Source organism: Callorhinus ursinus, unplaced genomic scaffold (assembly GCF_003265705.2).
Source record: "Callorhinus ursinus isolate GAN/ISIS: 27379988/994484 unplaced genomic scaffold, GSC_fseal_2.0 scaffold3, whole genome shotgun sequence".
Classification (NCBI taxonomy): domain Eukaryota; kingdom Metazoa; phylum Chordata; class Mammalia; order Carnivora; family Otariidae; genus Callorhinus; species Callorhinus ursinus.
The window spans coordinates 42,709,705-42,732,976 of NW_027397065.1; the positions used below are offsets into that span (position 1 = coordinate 42,709,705).

The 23,272-nt window shown below is 39.0% G+C and overlaps 1 protein-coding gene across 13 annotated transcripts in view; it reads left to right on the forward strand.

The window, feature by feature from the left end:
* Positions 1-22,251, forward strand: part of PWWP2A (PWWP domain containing 2A) — a 36,666-nt gene extending 14,415 nt beyond the window's left edge. For 3 of the 13 annotated variants that reach the window (XM_073890441.1, XM_025867114.2, XM_025867115.2), the window contains one exon: positions 5,987-9,739. In XM_073890441.1, the coding sequence (XP_073746542.1) occupies positions 5,987-7,670 (1,684 nt within the window). In that variant the 3' untranslated portion in view covers positions 7,671-9,739. Of the gene's footprint in view, positions 1-5,986; positions 9,740-11,535; positions 11,654-15,483; positions 17,554-17,605; positions 17,726-20,121 lie in introns of those variants that run through there. The other 10 variants (XR_012377350.1, XR_003207055.2, XR_012377354.1 and 7 more) reach the window with 10 other exon arrangements.
* The last annotated feature ends 1,021 nt before the right edge of the window (positions 22,252-23,272 follow it).

The window sequence follows — 23,272 nt, forward strand, 5'->3', positions numbered from 1 at the left end:
CTGAATAGTATTCCATTGTATGTACATACCACATTTTATTTATCTGTTTGTTGATGGGTGCTTGGGTTTCCACTTTTTGGCTATTGTGAATAATGCTGCTAGGAACGTGGGTATGCAAATATTTCTTGGAGACCCTGTTTTCGATTATTTTGGATATATACCCAGAAGTGTTGTGTACTGGCTTGAATTTTTTGGGGGGCTTAGATACACATTTTCATTTAAAATTTTCTTCTGTGTACAGCTTATTGAATTTCATTTATCCTGAGATTAAATTTTGACATAACCAATTTCCAGAGATGGAATGTGAACCAAAATAAGTTTGCTTTATAGTTTTCCCTCCTTTATGATTTAACCTGTTGCTAATTTAAGGAAGAAGTAATTTCTGAAAACTACTTGAATTGAAATGAGTCTGGATTACTATTTTTCATGTGGTTAATTGCATATAAATTTTTCTTACTGTAGATTCTTTAAGAGAACATAATTTTGGAAAGGAAAGGTTTCTTTTTGTTTTCTGTTTATTGGAGGGAAGTCAGCCAGCCAGAACATTGGGGCCTGTCTCAACTAACCCTCCTGAATTCTTGGAGTGTCAAATTCTTCAGGACCTCTGTTGGCGTGCCTAAAATATGAATACTTAGTTTCTTTATTTTTACTGTACAATATTTTTAGAAGAATTTCCTCTTAAAGTAGGAGCTTGGCAACCAGAATTTGAAAGAAGAAAATGAGAATCAGTTGTGCACTCTTAAACTATTGTAAACAGGAAGGAAAAGAACATAATCCTAGGTCAGAGATAAGGTGATTGAGGTTGCTGTTAAGTTAGTTGATAAACAGTGTATCAGCATTTATTTTTTTATCTTTTAAAATACATCAGTATTTAAAAAATACTTTCAGCATAAGAGGTAAGAGTTGGTAAACATTTTTTATTTTGTTTGAAGTATTCCTATGGAAAGGGAATTTTGATGATAGTTTTCACTTAAGAAGTGATAACATATTTAGGTATAGGATTGATTGGTAATGCTAGAAATCTTAAGCAAATACCATAATTTTATCAGTGGGTGAATAAAAGCTTCATTTAGTCAAATCTAGAATCATCAGTAAAATTCAGACCTCTAGAATGGAACCTAAATACCAGAAAATATTCTTACCCTTTCTCTAAGTCACTTTTTGAATTCTAGCTTATTAAATACTCTTCATTACATTTGTTTCACCTTTACGTTAGGTGAGGATCCTTTTTCTCTTTCTCTTGCCTTGATACAAAATAACTATTAAGCCCCAGTATTCTCAAAATTTTGACTATCATTACTCCTAAATTACTAAGAAGGCGGCTAGTTTTAAAACTTTATAGATTCACAGGAATTTGCAAAGATAGTTCAGAGGTCTCTGATACACTTCACTGGTTTTCCTCAGAAGCTATATTTATATTTTTTAAGGGTTTTTTTTCTTTTTTATTCATTGATTTTTTTTTTTTTTTTTAATTTTGAGAGGGAGCCCACGAGCGAGTGGAGTGGGCGGTGAGGGGCAGAGGCAGAGGGAGAGAGAATCTCAAGCAAACTCTCCATTGAGTGGGGAGCCCAACACAGGCTCAAACGCACAACTGTGAGATCACGACTTGAGCTGAAACCCAAGAGTCTGATGCTTAACTGACAGCCACCTGGGCGCCCCAAAGAATTTTTTATTTTTAAGTAAACTCCGCACCCAACATGGGGCTCAAACTCACAACCTTGAGATCGAGTCACATGCTTCACTGACTGAGTCAGCCAGGCTCCCCCAGAAAATTTTATTTATTTATTTTTTAAAGATTTTATTTATTTGACAGAGACACAGCGAGAGAGGGAACACAAGCAGGAGGAGCGGGAGAGGGAGAAGCAGGCTTCCCGCTGAGCAGGGAGCCTGGTGTGGGACTCGATCCCAGGACACTGGGATCATGACCTGAGCCGAAGGCAGACACTTATCGACTGAGCCACCCAGGCGCCCCTCCCCAGAAATTTTTAATTAAGCCATAATACCTGAATATTTTTCCTTTAGAATTTTTGGGTAGTGGTTAAAGAATACTGAAAATGGGTAAGGGTTAGGATGAGTCACTGATACGCTAATAAATACCTTTTTTTTTTCTTAAGATTTTATTTGTTAGACAGCAAGAGAGGGAACACAAGCAGGGGGAGTGGGAGAGGGAGAAGCAGGCTCCCCGCTGAGCAGGGAGCCTGATGCGGGGCTTGATCCGGAGGCAGACGCTTAGCAACTGAGCCACCCCGGTGCCCCAATAAATAACTTTCTTGTTGCATGAAGAAGGAGTGGAGAAAAGAGGACAGATGCTTTGCGTCTTATTGCTTAAGTCTTAAAGAATTGGTGAAAAGTTCTTCTCGAAAAAGCTCAAGCAAGGATACTAGTCAGCCTTTCACTTCTCGAACGATTCAAATCCTCCTCTGCTGAGGTGAGCATTCACATGAGACATAAATACCTTCACCTTAGAAAAAGCTAAAGCAAAAATGTTCGCTAAAAATTAAAGTCCTGCGTTCCCCCCCACCCAGGGGAGGGTCTTATGATTCAGTCTTGGGGTAGGGCTTAGGAATCTTCATTTTCAAACACCACAGAGTGTTGCAGATTTCTAGAGAACACACTTGAGAAATTAGATTCTGGGATTTTTAAGAACATTGTTTTTTTTTTAAATAGGCTCCATACCCAGTGTGGGGCTTGAACTCACCACTCTTTTGAGATCGAGTCACATGCTCTACTGACTGAATCAGCCAGGTGCCTGAAGAGGATGTAGTTTTGTTGCTACTTTATATTCTTAGCAAGGTTACAGTTTCATAAATTGATGGTTTTCAAAATTTTGAGCATAGTTACAAATGTATTTTACATGTGGATGTGTATATACATACACATATGAAACAGTTTCATTGCAGTTACATATATTTAGACTTTGTTTTTAAATATCTAAATCATAGTTGTGATCCTGGAAATTGATTTCACAACCAACGTCTTCACCATTAGTTTGGAAACACCGTCATAATACTAAGTATTGTCCATGTTAGGGAGAGAGCAGGATTACTGAAATGGAGTAGTACATTGATATCTCTTTTCTTCCTAAGGTGATTTAATCTTTGTGATCCTTTGAGGAAGTTTTATTATTACTTAAAAATATTTTTCTACTTTGGGGCGCCTGGGTGGCTCAGTTGGTTAAGCGACTGCCTTCTGCTCAGGTCATGGTCCCAGAGTCCTGGGATCGAGCCCCCGCATCGGGCTCCCTGCTCAGCAAGAAGCCTGCTTCTCCCTCTCCCACTCCCCCTGCTTGCGTTCCTGCTCTGGCTGTGTCTCTCTCTCTGTCAAATAAATAAATAAAATCTTTAAAAAAAATATTTTTCTACTTTTGCCAAATTATGTACCACCCACAATTACCAGCTTGGCTTCTTTTTTCCCCCGCTTTGGTGCCTTATTACTACACAGTGAAGTGCCTTCCTATGTTACTTAAAACCATTTAATGTTTGTATTTTATATGCTTTAGAGGGAAAGGCAAGGATAAAACCCCCCAGAAGTGAAATTAAAGTTTTTATTAAACTCCCTGAGGGAAAACATAATAGATTCTACAGCTTATTTGGTATAAAGTTCTAAAATAATTGGCTAGATCATCTTCACTTTAAGTGAGTATAAATTAAGCATTAAGTATAAATTTGAGTATAAATTAAGATACAGAAATGATCCTAAAGTCTAGTAAATTAGTTGAAAATAAGATCAGATGGGGCGCATGGGTGGCTCAGTTGGTTAAGGGTCTGCCTTCAGCTCAGGTCCATGATCCCAGGGTCCTGGTATCTAGAGGCTCCCCCCTGCCCCACCTCTGCTCAGCGGGGAGCCTGCTTTCTCTCCCTCCCTCTCAGCCTACTTGTGCACGCGGGTGCTCACTCTCTCATAAATAAGTAAAATCTTAAAAAAATTACTAAAAATTCAGATTAATTAAATGAAGTAAAGTTTCGTCAAGAAAATAGCTGACATTTTCCTCTTAATCCTTACCTGAATCCTTTAAGGTAGGAAATAGTGTTAGCCTATTTTACACATAACAAAAACTGCATCTAGAGATGTTTAGTAACACCATGGATAGAAAGTTGGTAAGAACATCTGTGAAACTACCTCAGACATTAGGATGATTATAGTTTTAGTTATGCCTAATAAGAGCATGGGCATTTTTTACTCAGCTGTGAAAACACCATGTGAAAGTGCAGTGGGGCAAAAGGATAGCTTCTTAAGGTTAGAAATTTGGTTGCTATGTATCAGTAGTGGTCTCACCTCAGATAAGTTACATTGTTTTATGTTGCTGTAGGTGAAAATCCAAAAATCACCTCTCGTTCATATAAGAAAAGGCTAAATGCTCAACTTGCCTTGCCAAGTAAATAGGACGCAAACATTTAAGTACCAGATGCTGTGCTAGAATAGAAAGCCACTTTGTAAATCTGATGTAGAGAAGAGGGTATCTTTGTGGACTAGCCCAGATTCAAGTCTGTCGCACCCTGGGTAAAAGCTTTCCTCTTCCTTTGTGGTTTTACAAGCTGTTGGTTTGTGGTCACCATACTAACAGAAGACTTCAGGGAGAAAATAATTTAGGTATCAGAAACAGAACTGGTGGTGGTGGCACTTAACTACATCCCCGAATGAGTTTAGGTGTGTTTATAGCCCTAAGAAAATGATGTCAAGATTTCTTCACAACAAAGATATTGGGGACATAAGGACATGTTAGAGAATGAGAACGAAGACTCATTCTCTAGAAAAACAGACATGCAAGACATTTGCATCTTAGGAGTTCTATCTGAAGCGGATGCTTGCTGCCTGAAAGGATTGACTTTAGAATTGTGTTCACTGCTGTTCAGACAGCATCAAATAGTGCTTTACAATTAACATGTTAACATGCACATGATGAAATTATTTGGTAGTGTGATTTTATTTTTATGTGAAGGAATCGGAGTGTAGCAGGTTTAGCTTTAAGATGTTTAGCCTAGGAGGATTAAATCACAGTGATTTCTAAGTCTACATAAAAAACAGGGTTATGTTGACCCTTGTTTTATTAGAAACTGAGAATTGTAAAGATTTGTGTTCTCTACCAGTGCTTTTCAAACTGGGTCTGGACCAGTTTTAAAATCCATGTAATGAGTCTGACCAGCATTAAAACAAGTGAAATAGACCAGAGTAGGGGGAAATACCATTATGTATCACATAATATAAGGTTAAACATTTAGTGAAACTTTGGCTTAAGTGTGTGTATTTATATATTTATATATGCATGTACGTATACATACATAATATTTCTTAATGTGTGATGTATTTTTTAAAAAGTTAGCCACAGCTGTGTACCTATCTGCTTGTGTTGTAATTTGGGCATCTGAATTACTCATATATTTTTTGGGTTTTGGGGGCAGGAGGTAGATGAATGGCTTCAAGAGTTAGGGTGCAAGAGTAAAGGAGCAGCTGGTCTTTGAATCTTTAGTGATGAAGTGAAGTTGACGTGGAATTGTACTGATTCAGTGTTTTTGGGTAGTTAAGGCTGAATTTGTTTTGTGAAGCTTTTGAAAGCTCTTATAACCAGAGGGAGATGTGTATGTTGTATATTTATAGTTGCATTTACTGGACTTGTCCGTAGTCCAGCGAATGTAACCTCAAATGACATATAATGTTAAGCTATCCACCTTTCTGATCTAAGACTGAAAGGTCTGTTTTAAATAATGTCAGCTTAAAAAAAAAATGTCAGCTATTCTGATGCTTAGAACAATCATTTGAGTTTATGCCTAAATGTATAATCTGTTCATACCTAAAATGTAGGACCAATAAAAAATGAAGGGCTTTGGGATTTTGGCGGGGAGGTGGTTAGTAGGTTTTTGTTTTTATTTTTTAATATGAAATAGAGTTCAGGAAAGGTCATACGTACAAACACTAGGTGGTGTTTCAGTGTAAGAAACTGAATCATAGACATTGGGTTAATGTCTTTTTCCTTTGATTTCTTTCCAAGGTTTGGGCCCCATGGGATCCCTGTGACGGTGTTTCCCAAAAGGGAATATAAGGAGAAACCTGAAGCCATGCAGCTCCAAAGTAATACATTCCGAGAAGGGACAGAAGTCAAGCGTGAAGTGAATGGTGCTGTTCCCACTGACCCTTCTCCCATCTCGCCTCCCGAGCCGGGCTTGGCTGAAAGCCTGTGGACTTCCAAACCACCGCCTCTCTTCCATGAAGGAGCACCTTACCCTCCCCCTTTGTTTATCAGGGACACCTATAACCAGTCAATACCTCAGCCACCACCTCGGAAAATTAAGCGACCCAAACGAAAAATGTACAGGGAAGAACCTACTTCAATAATGAATGCTATTAAACTGCGACCCAGGCAAGTCCTGTGTGACAAATGTAAAAACAGTGTTGTTGCGGAGAAAAAGGAAATTAGAAAAGGTAGTAGTGCAAGTGACTCTTCTAAATATGAAGATAAAAAACGGAAAAATGAAAGTGTAACTACTGTGAACAAAAAACTGAAAACTGACCATAAAGTGGATGGGAAAAACCAAAACGAAAGCCAGAAAAGAAATGCTGTGGTGAAGGTTTCCAGTATTGCTCACAGCAGAGGCAGAGTAGTCAAAGTTTCTGCTCAGGCAAATACATCAAAAGCTCAGTTAAGTACTAAAAAAGTGCTCCAGAGTAAGAACATGGATCATGCAAAAGCTCGGGAAGTGTTGAAAATTGCCAAAGAAAAGGCACAAAAGAAGCAAAGTGAAACCTCTACATCCAAAAATGCACATTCAAAGGTCCATTTCACACGTCGCTATCAGAGTCCTAGCTCAGGTTCCCTTCCACCCCGGGTTCGTTTAAAACCACAAAGGTACAGGAATGAAGAAAATGACTCTTCTTTGAAGACAGGACTTGAGAAAATGCGGAGTGGCAAGATGGCACCCAAGCCCCAGTCTCGCTGCACCTCTACCCGCTCAGCAGGTGAGGCCCCTTCAGAAAATCAGAGTCCCTCAAAAGGCCCTGAAGAGGCCAGCAGTGAGGTTCAGGACACCAGTGAAGTGCTTGTGCCTGGTGAGCAGGATGAACCACAGACACTGGGCAAAAAGGGCAGCAAAAGCAATATCTCTGTTTACATGACCCTAAATCAAAAGAAATCTGACTCTTCCAGTGCTTCAGTGTGTAGCATTGATAGCACAGATGATTTGAAATCCTCCAACTCTGAGTGTAGTTCTTCCGAAAGCTTTGATTTTCCTCCAGGCAGTATGCATGCACCTTCCACCTCCTCCACTTCCTCCTCTTCAAAGGAAGAGAAAAAGCTCAGTAATTCCTTGAAAATGAAAGTCTTTTCCAAAAACGTCTCTAAATGCGTCACACCAGATGGCAGGACCATATGTGTAGGGGACATTGTTTGGGCCAAGATCTATGGCTTCCCTTGGTGGCCAGCCCGTATTCTCACTATAACTGTGAGCCGGAAAGATAACGGCCTTTTAGTCCGACAGGAGGCCCGCATTTCGTGGTTTGGGTCTCCAACAACCTCTTTTCTTGCTCTTTCGCAACTCTCCCCCTTTTTAGAAAACTTCCAGTCACGCTTTAATAAGAAGAGAAAGGGCCTATACCGCAAGGCCATCACAGAGGCGGCTAAGGCTGCCAAGCAGCTGACCCCTGAAGTGCGGGCTCTGTTGACACAGTTTGAAACGTGAACATGGACAGTAAGGTAGGCAAGAACCGTTGGAAGGCACCGCAGATTTCCTAGTCTAGTTAGGAGTAACTGCTACGAAATAGCTTGGCAAAATCGGAGAGAGGAATTGTACTCAGTTGGCTGCTTTTTTATACTTACCTTATAGCCATTTTTAGACTGAGAAGCTTAAACTGAACAAGCAATCAAATTTTGTCTTAAGGAAGTGAGATTTTAGCAGTATTTTTCAGTTTTGAAGTCAAACCATCCCAAGGCATAGGAGCCATAGCCTCAACTGAAAATGAATTTTTGCAGGGACTGTTAATTGCCATTTGTACCTAGTACTGTGTGTATGTGTGTATATTTATATATATATGCACATGTACGTATATGTGTGTATATGCATACATACATATATATAACATAGCTTGTCACTATGTGACATAGGTTGCATATTTGGGATTGCAGTAAGGGCTGGGTGAGCTGGGTGGGGGGTGGGGATGGGGGAATAGTGTGGGTATTTAATGACTACTTGTTTTTTAATTAATGAATACTTAGCCCTTCTATGTGCACAATGGCGCAAGAGTTCGATACTTAGGTGTTTGACAAACTGAGATGCTTGCTATTCAGTTGCGGACTGGGGAAATAGCCCGGTATTTGGGGTTAAGACTTTTAAGGCTGACAAGGTTTGAATCGTCACTCTTGTTTAACGGGGATTTAACAAAAACTTTCAAAATTCTGGTTTGGGAGTTTAGGTAGGTTTGTCTTTGGATATGTAAATAGTTGATTGCTAAATTTGGTCAGATTTCTCCTGACTGGCTGTTCCTAAATTCTTAGGATACGTCCTGGTAAATTACACTTTGTGAATTAATTGTCATATGTGTAATTGTTGCATTTTGGATGTACCTAATTTGATAATTTTTAAGAAATATTTCCGTTTAAGGTATCTGTTTGCAGGTCAGAAAATGAGAAAATGTAATTGTGTAATGCTCTGAAATGTAAAAAAAAAAAAAAAGCTGTAAATAAAATCGACTAAATCCAAATTATTTGTGTGTGTTTCTCAAAAAGCTTTGAAAAATATCAAGATGGGAGAAAGTTATTCTTTGTAATAGTGTATAGAGGAGATGAAAAATATCAAACCTTTATTTTCTTATTTGTCCTATCAGAGAATATATTACCTGACCATAGATAAAATTCAAGTAAGTGATTAATCCATGTATTCTGAAAATGAGGTTTTATAGTGTAGAGGTCTGATATGCTTCTAGATTTGAGACCCTCCTCCCGCCAATTTCTCATATGTGTGGGTTTAATTTTCCTCATGTTTAGCCTTAATACTTCATCACATGGCTCTTTTTTTATATTTGGGTAGTTACAACCAGTCTCTCTTTAGTCTGGTCTGCCTCAGGTATCCTTGCTTTTGGGGCTAGTAACAGATCACTGTTTTTCTACATGGTCCATCTGTCCCTCAGATTTGACTGACTTTCCATTTTTAGCTTTTTATTGTTAGTGAACATAGATCTGATTGCCTGTGGAGGCAAGTTTATCCCAAGATTTTTCAAGTTGCTTTCATATTTTTTTGTGTCTAACTACCTTTTGAATTTGATAGAATATCAATTTGACACTTTGGGAAACTTGAAAATTTTAGAGCAACTTTGTATAATTCTAAGTAATCCAATTTGAAATGTCTTAGTTACCTATGGAATTAATGATGAAAAGATTAATGGAGATTAAAGTCCATAATCTGTCAGTTTTAAAGTTACGGACTTTTATGATTTATATACTGATTTCTGCAAAAGCAAGTAGAATTTCATCTGGGGAACTCAAGTCAATGCTTTTTGATTATAATAAACACACAATTAAAAAAACTTTCACTTGAGTAGAACATATTCTTTCCTGCAAACAGAAACAACTATACTACTTTTAAAATTCTTTGATTATAACAGGTTGAAAGATGTTCACGGTGTGACTGAGGGGTTTTAAGGAAGTATCTTAAATTTTTGAGTACTGTTTTAGATTAATGAACTTGTTCAGATATTTTTGAAAGTTTAAAATCTAAGGTTCAGAAAGATTTAAGCGAGGCAGAGCAAAAAGTCACTTAAAATAATTTAATTCCAAGGCTTCATGTAATGATCCAGGTGAGTTTTATCTTAACAGTGGGTTTGACAGTGGATATTGCTAATAAGTCAAGTGCGTTGGCAAACGCACTCTGTTGGCATAAACCAAATTTGATTTGTTTCAGAAGCCCTGGTTTTGGGGGGGTTGGGAATAAAGTCATGATGAGTACAAAAATAACATTAAATTTTATGTAGTCCATACCACTAAGGGAAAGGTTGAAGCATAATCACAAATGTGCATGATCTCTAATTATGCCAAAGATCCCTCCATTTTAAACTGGCATGTTTCATCTGATATTTCAGTAAGGAGAAATTTTAAAGAATTCCTTAATCTTAAAATACATACTAAACACTAAATCCAGTAGCTGCATATTTGTGTATTTTTCAGTTGGAAATTTTTTAAATTTTGAGTAAAGACACAATGTTACATTAGTTCAGGTGTACAATATAGTGATTCAGCTTCTCTGCATTACGCCAAATAGAAATTCCTTAAGCAGGTAAATTTATCCAGTATTTACTGCAGATGGAGGAGATAGAGTTGAATTGGATAGTTGCAGCTATTTTCCTTTAAAGTGGTCAAAGGAGGCATTTACTCTTTGTATGGAGATAACCAAATGCGTTTTTTTTCCTTTTGCAGAGACAAAACTAGGCTTAGGCCAAATCTCCAGTGATCTAAAAAAAAAAAAAAAAAGGTAAAACGAAGGATTAGCAAGGGGAGAAACTAAGTGAAAGTAAGCTGTAACAGCCAAAGAGGTCTTTATTTCTAGAATTGCTCAGAAATTTAAAGCATCAGAGTATTTTTCTTAGTTTCCCAGAATGTATTGAACAGAGTGCTGACTGTTCATTTGAAAGGGATATCTTTTCGACTCATTTATAGATGTGGAACTAGATGTAAAAAAGATCAGTGAGATGGGGAAAGTAAAATTCATTAGTCTGGCCCATTTGCATGATTTGATGTATCCTATGTGGTTTTGATGTGAAAGTCTATAAACAGTAATTTTAAATTAGTACTAAGTAGACAAGAATATAGATACGAAGACAGACTTAAGGCAATATGAAAGCGCTACTAAAATCAAATGTGTATCTTGGTGGGTCTGAGTTTGTAATTTACACAATACTGACTTGCACTGCTATTTTGAGCAGGTTGTACTTAATACTGGTTATGTTGAAGGAAAGATAACACATTTGCATTCCTTTATATACATAGAGGATTTCTTTACATAAAATAATTGAATTGGGAATTGGAAATACAGGCATACCTCAAGAGATACTGTGGGTTTGGTTCCAGACCACCACAATAAAGTGAATATCCCAATAAAGTGAGTCATGAATTTTTTGGTTTCCCAGTGCATATAAAAGTTATTTATATTGCAGTCTGTGTGCAGTAGCATTGTGTCTAAAAAAAATGTATATACCTTAATTAAAAAAGAACTTTACTGCTAAAAAATCTAACCATCTGAGCTCTCAGTGGGTCATAAATCTTTTCCTGGTATGCAGAGTCTTGCCTCGATGTTGATGGCTGCTGACGGATCAGGGTGGTGGTAGCTGAAGGTTGGGGTGGCTGTGGCAGTTTTGACAGTGGTGAAGTTTGCTGCATCGATTGACTCTGCTTTTCATGAACAATTTTCTTCTTTGGCATGCAATGTTGTTAGATGGCATTTACCCACAGAGGAACTTCTTTTAAAATGGTGTCAGTCCTCTCAAATTCTGCCGTTGTTTTTTATCAACTAAGTTGATGTAATATCCTAAATCTTGTTGTTTCAACAATCTTCACAGCATCTTCATCAGGAATAGATTCCATCTCAAGAAATACTTTCTTTGCTCATCCATAAGAAGCAACTCCTCATCTGTTAATGTTTTATCATGAGATGGCAGCAATTCAGTCCCGTCTTCGGGCTCCACTTCTAGTTCTCTTGTTATTTCTACCGCATCTGCAGTTACTTCCTCCACTGAAGTCTTGAACCTTCAATTTGTTAAAAAAAAAAAAAACACAAAAACAAAAACAGTATCTGCGAAGCGTAGTAAAGTGAAGCACAATAAAACGAGGTATGCCTGTACCTTAAGAAATCTATAATTTGGATCTAAAATTAGATTTTTCCCTTTCAAATTGTGTTTTTTTTCCTGTGGTTTGTGCTGTATCAGTTCATATTCGTTCAGTACTCCTAGCAGAGAAGGGACTGACAAAGGTCTAGAAAAGTTGATCAGATGTTTTGATTCAGGATATTGTGATTTGGGCCCAGTGAAGGCCTCTGATAGGGAATTTGCCAGAGAGAATGAAGACCCTATTTCTAAGTTTGGTCAAATTTAGCGTTTGCCTTGAGATTGTATTAGTATGGTGGCTGCTAAGACCATCTCTAATTGAAATGCCTGATACACAGGCAGTTCAGAAAAGAAGAGGCTGGCACCATGCCATTTGCCAGGAGAAAATTAAACTGCTAAGCTGAATGAGTTACTTTTACCTGGTTCTGAGTTAATAGGCTCTTCATATTCTGTATCTACAGTTTACATATACCTACAGTATGCCTTCACTCAACAGAGTGCGTAGAATTAGAAAGTGAAAGCTTTAGCAATTAATAGGCTCTGTTGTACTATTTTCAATAAAGGAATAGAAAATTTAAAGTCCCAGTGATACAGATGCGCTCTCTATTTTCAATTTTCTTTCTTTTTTTTTTTTTTTAAAGATTTTATTTATCCATCTGAGAGAGAGAGAATGAGAGAGAGAGAAAGCACATGGGGGGGAGGGTCAGAGGGAGAAGCAGACTCCCCACCGAGCAGGGAGCCCGACGTGGGACTCGATCCCGGGACTCCAGGACCATGACCCGAGCAGAAGGCAGCCGCTCAACCAACTGAGCCACCCAGGCGCCCAAGATTTTATTTATTTGAGAGAGCAAGCCCAGAGAGTGAGAGGGAGAAGCCGACCCCCCTCTCCCCCAGCAGACAGCCCGACTCAGGCTTGAGCCCAGGACCCTGAAACCATGACCTGAACCAAAGGCAGACGCCCAGCTGGCTGAGCCACCTAGGCGCCCCTAAATTAATTTTTTTAAAAAAACTTAGAGCATGAGTGGGAAGGGCAGAGGGAAAGGAGAGAGAGTCTCAAGCAGACTCTATGCTGAGCACAGAGCCCAACTTGGGGCTTGATCTCATGACCCTGAGATCACAACCTGAGCCGAAACCAAGTCGGAAGCTTAACCAACTGTGCCACACAGGTGCACACCTTAAATTATTTTTATATCATGTCTTTAAATCCATCTTGGGATGGATTGAGTCAAATTTTAATGTATCTAATCTCTGGAAAAAAGTAATGGCTGAACTTGAATTTTTCTTTTTTTTTTTTTAATTTTTATTTATTTATTGAGAGAGAGAGAGAATGGTAGAGCACGAGAGGGAGGAAGGTCAGAGGGAGAAGCAGACTCCCCGCCGAACAGGGAGCCCGATGCGGGACTCAATCCAGGGACTCCAGGATCATGACCTGAGCCAGAGGCAGTTGCCCAACCAACTGAGCCACCCAGGCGCCCTGAACTTGAATTTTTCTTATAGATTCCTGTTATTCTGGCACAAATTAAGATTGGTTGTGGGGAGGTGTAAAGGAAAAGAGATGCAGACTCAAAAAAATTATAAGGATTTATCAAAATGCCAAATTTCTGACTCAAATTCTTATTTTTCAATTGAATAAATTAGATGGCTTGAATATAAGTTGTCTAACTTATGGGCCTTCTATTGGACACTTGAATATTTGTACAGCAATTTCTTAAAACTTTGATGTTGAAAAAGATCAGTTAAAAAATACCTGGTCTTAAAACTTGGTTTATTTATTTAAAAAAAGCAGGTATGTATGTATCTTTCTGTCTTAGCACAAGCAGGGGGAGCAGCAGGCAGAGGGTGAAGCAGACTCCCCGCTGAGCAGGGAGCCCGATGCGGGACTTGATCCCAGGACTCTGGGATCATGACCTGAGCCGAAGGCAGACGCTTAACTGACTGAGCCACCCAGGCATCCCTTAAAACTTGGTTTAAGTGTGAATTACAAATTTTCAAATTCCTGATAGTTCTATAAGGCCCCATTAAAAATTACTTGAAAACACGGCTGTAATTTAAATATGGAATCTTCCTTGTATCATAAGAATGTGACAGCTTTTTTATTGACTTAGAAATCTGTCTTAACCAGAAATTATGATTTAAAACTCATAATTTGTTCTATCCTAGTGCCTGTATTTAGAAGGAAAACCACATATGCCATAGCTAAAGCTGTTATCACACTTTCCCCCTTTTCATTTAAACTAAAATCTTATAATTATAATGTATATCAAGTTTAAGCAAAGGCATTTTAAAAATGTGTAAGATAACTTTGTAACTCTCAGTGTCCCTCATTAGTTCTCTCCAGCACAGATTCACTTAAAAGTTATTGAAAAAGGAGGCACCTGGGTGGTTCAGTCGGTTAAGCCTCTGCCTTCGGCTCAGGTCATGATCCCAGGGTCCTGGGATCGAGGCCCACATTGGGCTCCCTGTTCGGCAGGGAGCTTGCTTCTCCCTCTCCCTCTGCGGCTCTCCCTGTTTGTACTCTCTTTCTCTGTCAAATAAATAAATAAAATCTTAAAAAGTTACTGAAAAATTCCTTAGTAAAACAGAGTTTTTTGCTTGCTTGGGGAGAATGTTTCTGGAGGAATGTCAGGGTTCTCCTGTTGAGTGTAAAATATAGAAATGGATACTTAGGAGTATATAACTTAACAGTGACCAGCAGCGCTCCATACTAGGCTTTTATTGAGCAAAGAATCTTTTTTTTTTTTTTTAAGATTTATTTTTAATTAATCTCCACACCCAGGGTGGGGCTCGAACTCACAACCCTGAGATCAAAAGTTGCACACTCCACCGACTGAGCCAGCCAGGCATCCTGAGCAAAGAATCATTCTTTCTCACTTTTCAGGCACATGATTGAAAGTACAGGGTCTTGAGCCGGATTTCTTCCTAGATTCAAAGGAAGACTTGGATCTGACTCTTAAAGCTAGCTGTGTGATCTTGGGTTACCTCAGTGTCATCCTCTGTGATATGGGGAGAATAATACTACCTCATAAGGCAATTGTGAGAACTTAAATATTTAAAGCAGTACAGTGCCTAGCAAGACCTAGGCGCCTGGGTGGCTCAGTCGGTTAAGCATCTGCCTTTGGCTCAGGTCATGATCCCGGGGTCCTGGGATCGAGCCCCGCATCGGGCTCCCTGCTCAGCAGGAGGCCTGCTTCTCCCTCTCCCACTCTCCCTGCTTGTGTTCCTGCTCTCGCTGTTTCTGTCAAATAAATAAATAAATAATCTTAAAAAAATAAATAAAAGACACTTGCTAAATGCTATTCTATTTAAAAAAAAAAAAAACGACCTAGAGAAATAACTTGATACCGTTGCCACAACCACCACTTTCTGTGTATGGCATAGGGATTTCCTCCTGGTAGCTTTTGAAATTATCTTTGTGCAACATATATACCTTATAAATGAAAAGTGTTGTAATGTATTCTTATCTGAGATTACAGTAATCATAGTATGATTGTCCGTAAACATCTAGAAGGCAGCATTAACTATATTCAACAGGCATTTGTGGAGGCGCTGGGTTGGGGGTCATGGGGATTATAGTGAAGGGAGAACTGCATTCACTTCCTATTTCAACTCTTGCCTCATTCATTTATGTATTGCATAAACTCCAGTCTCTTCTCCTGTTTCTACTCTCCCTTATGCCAAGCACAGGGCCTGACAAAGGAGAAATGATGTCTACCTGTGAATGAATGAGGAAGAGTAACTCTGGTTCAGACAGTTACGTACTAACGACCAGTTGCCATCCCAGAAGCCTGGCACATCCCAAATCCTTTCAGAGAGGCATGAGAAGTATCTGCGCTGGTGGGGCTCAGTGGAGTAGAGGTCCTCTTAGGAGGGCTTTACAAAGGTATTAGAAGCACAAAGCTATGCCTGTCAGCCTTTAAGTTGCATAAGTTAGCTGATTTGCACAAATGCCGTATTCCCTTGGGACCCTGGTGTTTTACTATTTTTTGCTAAGTGACGAGAAAATGGATATTACGTTGAACATTGGTTTTTATTTTTTATTGCTACTGGTATGATTGAGTAGATTGTTTCCACTTTTTAGGAGGGAAATACACATTCTAAGGCCTTGATCTTTGTGCATCGTGGCCATATTTTCCAGAAGGTAGTCTTCTTTATCCATTGCTCATTTTTTAGATGCGGTTAATTACAGACCTATGATTGCCACCCCCAGTTTAGCTTTTATCAAGGAATCCAGCTGGGAGGGGCATCTTGGTAGGCTGGGAAGAACTATTAAACTTTATTGGAATAACTGGTTAGAAAAATAGCACCAAGCTAGAAAACCAGAATGAGAAGAACGAGGCACTGTGCTTTTCCTGTTTGTTCATGTTGCATGATACTACACTGTATTAAGGGAAAACTTAAGAGTGTTCAGCAAGATAACAGGTACATGTCTATAATCTTATATAATCTTAACTCTTTACTTTTTAATGCTGAACTTTCCTCTAAGAGCATGACCTCCTTCCTTTTTTTTTTTTTAAGATTTATTTATTTTTAAAGATTTTATTCATTTGAAAGAGAGCAAGAGAGAGAGTACAAGTGGGGTGAGAGGCAGGGGGAGAAGGAGACTCTGCTGAGTGGGGGAGCCTGATGTGGGGATTGATCCCAGGACGCTGGGATCATGACCTGAGCCAAAGGCAGATGCTTAACTGAGCCACCGAGGTGCTCCCAAAGAAGAGATACAGAATGATTGTTGAAACCTAACAAGTCTACTTATGGAGGGAGAGGTTGTTCAAAGTTAAATTGTTTCATGCACTTGGATTACTTTTTTTCTTCTGTGATTGCTGTTGGATTACAGTTAATAGTATATTTAGGTATATAAGATATACTTACATAGTATATCTAAGTTTTTCCATGAACAAAAGGGTGAATAATCTCATTAAGTCTCATTTAAGAAAATTGTTCTTTGAATTAAAGTTCAGAAGTAATTATTTTTATAGATCATGTGTATGAGATTTCTTTCTCAATGTCAGAAAAGCCTTTTTAAAAAGTTTTGATTATATGTTACTGTTTCTGATGTCCTTTAGTATTCTAAAAATCATTCATTCATTATAAGGACTGAAAATCCTCTAAATCAATGATCCCAGAGTTGACTACCCTGATGGGATGAATTCTTTATACTTAAAATAGGGGAGTAAGAAGACAAGCAAATATGTTAAAAATAAGGCTTAAAACAGCACTCCTTCATTTGAATTATTCTTTGTATTTGAAGTCTCTGTTCCGAAAGCCCAAGTGAGAAAGCTTATGTTGTCAAACATTTCAAGCAGGTACTAACTCACACAGGAAGGTCAGGTCCTAAGTTAGTGTGCAAAGGAGAGGAGTCGGGTAGTTTTTGGTCATTCTGCAAAATAGGGTCTTTGAGCTCACTGATGAAATAACGTGGCCAAGGATGACAGCTTCAGCTCTCACCGTATACTGAGAAGATAGGACTACTCCAACCCTCGCTTAGTAGTAGGCTAGAAGAAGTTTTTTAGCTGGAACATTTCGTGGGAGTTAGCTGCTCAGTGTGGGCGTCCCAAGGCCTGTTGCTGCTGAACTGACTGGTGCCGGAGAGTGCCCTCTCCTGGCCAACGCTGGTGTGTACACACACCTCACGTCTTGTCTTTTCGTACCCAAGCTTCACTTTCTGTGAAGTCAGCAAGTTATCTAGAATACATTCATTATGAAAATTCAACTGAATTTTGGTCTTATTTTTAAAATTTTTTTGTAAAGTGGATTTAAAAGAACTCAAATGACTGCTCTACTTTTGTTAACTTGGTTTTTTCTACCATAGGTCTCAACAAATGGCAGCTATTACATCAGACAGTGACGAGTCCTGCTGCTCCCTTACAGTGTCTGACAGACCACTGTGGATTCAGACTGGGAGCATTGAAGTTAACAGTGAGACGGGCAGGTCTGTCTGTGTTAAGCCCTGCCACAAAGTGAAGAGGGCATCATGTCATCACTTAATCATTCTGAAGTAGATCAGGCTAGACCTAAAAGAATTCATTCGTTCTTTTTCTGTAGTTTTCATTGACCTTGGAAGTTGGGTGTACCTCATGTAGGTGACAATTTTAACGAGTGACAGTAACTTTCAGTTGTGCTAAGAAAAGCAGAGCTAGCCTCCTGTGAGCTTCTGTGAAAGGAGTTTCTCCTAGGGTGCTAAAAGTTGGCTGTCAAGTTGTAGAATTAAGTCACATAGCAACTGAGTCACCGTGGGAAGTCAAATAGTGGATTTCTTGTCTTTTCCCTATCTCAGTCTTTGTCACTTTTATATCCACTTCTTAGTCATTCTTAATGTGTATATATAAGAATATATATATCCATATGAACATATATATATATATATTTTTATTTTTCCCTTAGTGAATTAACCTCAAAACCATTGTCATTTACATCAGGAAAGTCTAAACTCAGGGGGGGCCGTAATCTTTTTCTTTACATTTGAGACCTCTTTGGATAGTGCCTTAAAAGGCTTATTTTGGGTTCTTACACAGCTGGAAAGGTTTAAGGTTTCTGTTGTGCTGCTGCTTAACTTCTCTCTTTTTGCTTCCTTGAATTAAGGCTATTTAACCCTGTGATGTTTGCGGCTAGCAAAGAGTCATGATCGGTCGTGGCTTTGCCCGGGAGCTGTCATTTGCAAGCTGGGTCAGAATGGCACAGTTGGGATCGGAGGTTGAGGCTGGGAGGTTCTGGACTCGGGAGCTGTACTGTAGGGATGGGAGTGATGCTGATGGTGATTTCTTGAGGGAATGGTGTGTTAGTTTTCTGCACCTCTCATAGGAATAGTAAGACCTGCTTCAACCCTGGGCTTGCTTGTTCACTTGAATAGGCCTAAGGTTGAAGCCAAATACTGAGTCATAAATAGAAGGAAATGGAATTGTGCATGGGATTGGCTGTTTACCTTTTTTTCTTCCTCTTTGTTTCCTTCTCAAGTTTTGTGTGGGTCTAAAGAGTATTACTAGTTTTAAAAAATAAACGTTTCTTAGTTCAATGTCAAATTTAAAGGTGTTAATCATGGTTTCCTTCAGAAGCGAAGACTATTCACCTTCTATTCTGATGTGTGGGGTATTTACAGCTAGAAGCCACTGTTCATTGCTTGAGAAAAACGTGACAGAATGCCCTGTTACTGTGTTTTATAGGCCTTGATCCAGTAAGTCAGGGAGGCAATCCAGGAAGCTAACAGAAGATCAAGAGTTCTAGCAAAGAATGGCAAAGATTCCTACTTTGAAATGTTTGGAAGTTAAATATTGGGAAGGATGAGGGTGGTTTTTCTTTTTCTCTTTTTGCATTCTGTGTTTGTTTTGTCAGTTATTATGCTACTGAACACACCACAGATCTTTGGTTTGGTTTAAAAATACATTTGACAAAAACAACAAAAACATCATTCTCTCCACGATCACGTCTTTTGAAATTTGAGCTCTTATTGGTACTTAGTCTACCGGGTCCGAGAGGCATTAACCAAGGATGATAGAGGATTGCAGTGGGGTTTTTACCACTTGGTATTAAAGGGAAGTCGATAATGTTGGGCAGAAATTCCGGTCATGCTGGCAGTAATTTTTCTAAGCCTTACCCTCTATAAATGTTTTGCTCAGTCTTGCTTCTTGTTGGAGGTTTGGTAAAGAGAGCCTCAGCTCATGATCTGGTGTGCTGGTGTAATAACGGGACACTAGTCAGTCCACCTAGTGTACAGAAGTTGTCTTCGAGTAGCAACATGGCGCTCTGGACGCCTTCTGATGTGCTGTGTGTACCTCTGGGAAGGCACCCTCCACCCCCCTTGTTTGCTCTTTGCGCATACGCAGATGGTACGGTCTGCAGCTGACCCGCGCCTAGCTTGGTTTCGGGTATGAATTGGCTTCCGTCTGTAGGCAGCCCGTGCGAGGAAGGCCGCTGGTGCCTCCGACTGGCCCACGGCAGGCAGCGGCGTGGACTTCCAAAGGTTAATATGGATGCCGGCGAAGGGGGAGCATAGAGAACGAAGCTAAAAGCCCCCCCCCCTTCCCCCAATAGGCAAATATTCATCAACAAGGATTTTTAAAAATCTACTCAAGTGCAGACTGACTCTGTGAAGGTGACAACAGTTTTGTGTTGGAATTTGGCCGGATGTACTTTGGAAATAAAATGAATGCTTCTGCTGGTTTAGAGTGGAAGTAAATGTGGTTTTTTCAAGTATCAGTTAAGTTTAGCTGATTTAAAAGAAGTGTGACCCCATAATCTACATAGGGCTGAATTTAAACAACGAGGACATCATTTTTCTCCTATTTACTTGTGCTTAACTACATTTTCTTCCTTTTCTTTACTGTATTTCAGCACAAAGACATTAGCAGGCTGCTGGTTTCACGGACACGTCCCACAATGACCCCACACCAGAGCATCAGGACTGAATGACATTGGAGACTCAGATTTTTAAAGCTGCACTAAGAAGTAAATGTTAAGGCAGTGGTTAAAACCGAAGTCTATAAAGGGGCACTTGCAAACTGTGCTGTATTAAACCGAAGAAAAGGTGTTAGGAGAATATTTTATAAAAAATAAACTATTGCAATAAATTATGCATGAGAGGAGGAGAAAAGTGATATGAAACACGCAAAGAACTCACTTGAATTTTATATGTATGAAGAATCACTGACCGTAACTTTTTCTGAATGTGAAGTTCTTTTCAGTACAGTTTGGACAGGCCTAAAACATGGGATGATGACAGAGACGCTGAATTATTTTTTAAACTAAAACTGTGTTTTCTCCAAGGTTTTGTTAATCAGTTCAGATATGAGCAAAGGCATTTCTAAGATGGCTCTCCTGTGACACAGCAAGAGTCATAGCTGCCCAGGCTAGGCCAAGGTCTCCTTCAGGGTACCAGTGGAAACAACAGGAAGGATTCTCTAACATCCTACTAAAAGGATGGCAAAGTGCCCCACCCCACCCCGCAAAGAGAATTTGGATCTTTTCTTTCTTCAATAAAACAGGGCTGTATTATCTTGAATATATGTTTGCTTGTTAGAACATATTAAGATGTATTTATTTGCCACGAGTATTTAACGTTTTGTGCACATTTTCATAACTGCATTCTTACCTTTTAAATTCTGACTCAAAGTGGATAGGCTAGTGTTGACCTTAGAGTGAAAATTTTTACTCTAAGAGCTACTTCTTAATTCTACTGAGGTGGAAAGGCTTTTTCCCTGAATTTTGATGTGGACCTCTCTCATGGAGAGCCCCTCCTAAGTGCAAGATATTCTCCCAGGTGTCAGGTGGGACTTGACCCTGGGAACAAGCAGGAGGAACAGACCCATAAAGAGCTTTCATGCATGGAACATGAATTCTTACTAATGGAGACCATGTTTTTCTTGTCTTTGGAAAATACATATTATGAAAAACCTTAATTTTTCTTTTTAATGAATGGAGAAAACTTTCATGAGAAAACCAGAAGGACCTATTAGTACTACATTTTTAAGGCATTTTATATTTGATGGTGCAGTACTTTTAATAATAAAACTGAAGTTTTTTAGTGGCAATACTGATTTATTTTTTAAACCAGAAAGATAATCCATATTGCTTACTTAATACAAAAAAAGGGGGAAAAATGCCAAAAAATAAAATACAAAATTCATCTGAAGCAACGTAACAGATAACTGAGCATTTGGCTCAAGTGTTTAAACTTTCCATAATCTTACTGTATAGGTTTGGGATTTCTTAATAACCCCACGCTCAGGATTAAGAAAAGGTTCTGAGTGAGAGCTGGAGAGCATTTGATATATCTGACTAGGACTTGTTTTATAACTCAAGAAGAAAAGGAAGACAGTCTTCGAGTGAGCTTAATATAAATTCTAATTGCACTGCAAGTAATTAAAAGTTTGGAGCGCATTCTAAAGTCTTTTTGGAAATCGTCATGAAGTCATTATACACATTTGATCAAATCTGAAAAAGTCAGCTCAGGACCTGGAGCAGCAGGGAGCTCTAAAGATTATGTGTGCCTCCATGGCCCCCTCTTCTTCCCGGCCCTAGCGCTTAGGCTGGGGTCCATCTTGTTCTTTCTGAGATTGAACACCAGCAGTACCTTTCAGGCTCACTTCAAGAACCAGATAACTCCACGCCATGGCGGACTGTACAATACTTTGCGCAGAGTGATGGAAATGACCAAGAAATAATACAATGGCAAAATCTGATCTCTCCCAATTCTTTTAAGTATCTATTTTTTCTTATGACAAAATTCTCAAAGGTGTTTTGTTAAAAACCACATTTTCATTTTTTAATACCATGTTGCTATTTCACTTTTCATTGCTTTAGTTGCTTAATATTTAAGCTTTGCTTCATGCTACCTTTGTCTGTATTTCAAATCTTCACAAGCCTATTTCATTTTGTAGACTTGAATGACAAAAGTTGTTTCTCATCTAAAGTATGCTAAGACTTAAATGTTAAAGAATGTTGTGTAACATTTATCCAATAAAGTCTTGATTTTTTAAAATTTAGTTATTTCAAAACTTTTGTTTACTTTTTAGGAGTTAGGTTTTTAAAAGTTATTTTTTATATATTAAAGATTCAACCACTAGTTGTTCTTTAGGGACCTGTTTTAAGTAACATTGCTTCCTTAGAACATCCTGTTTTTCTTTAATCATTGGGAGATTTTTATGGGACCCTCTATGATCAAGGAATAGAGGAAGGGTGAAGAGTTTAATTACGATCCTGTGCACAAACATGACTTTTCTGATGGAAACAAATATGCTACCCTTCAGAGCTGGATGTAACAGCAAATACCTGCTGGTAGGTTTGTTTTGGTTTCAAGAAGTCCTGCCTTTATGGATAAATGGTTGCTTCTTTAAAAGCCCAGCATGTCTGATGTGAGTGTGTGACCAGAAACACTCCGTTGTCAGGAAAAAATGAGCCTCTTAAAACCTACCAGACAGCTGAGGTTATTTTTAGACTGACCCAGAAACTTAGGTTAGTGTGCCTCCCTCGCACCCCCATTTGAGTAAAGCAGTCCTTTTGAAGGCTGCCTGTTATTCCAGAGTATACATGGAGTCTTTACTCTCAAATGTACTTTCATTTCAGTTTATCTGGGTATAAAAAGGAGGCCACTGGAGTCTGGCCCTGTTAGTATCTTTTACCCCCCCTTCAAGTTTCCTAGTAAGGAAAATGGTGCTTGAGAGAACCAAGGTAAACAAGCCATGTGCACATTATCGGGAAGGCCTCCGCATGACACCCACCCCGCCCCAATACACTCCCAGTCATGTTACATACGTGTGTCACTATGTTTATAGACACACCTCCTAACAGGAGAGGGAGTGAGTGATGAGACCTGTGGCTACAGCTTGGGATCTTTCTGGTGCTGTCTTCATGGAAGGAAATCGAAGTTTGGATTCATGCCCTGAAATAATGTATGGAATGTACAAGTTCCTTCCTGGACATGCTGGGTATGTCACTGCAAATATGCACTATAGAAAAAAGTAAGCTGTTTTCCTGCTTTTATACC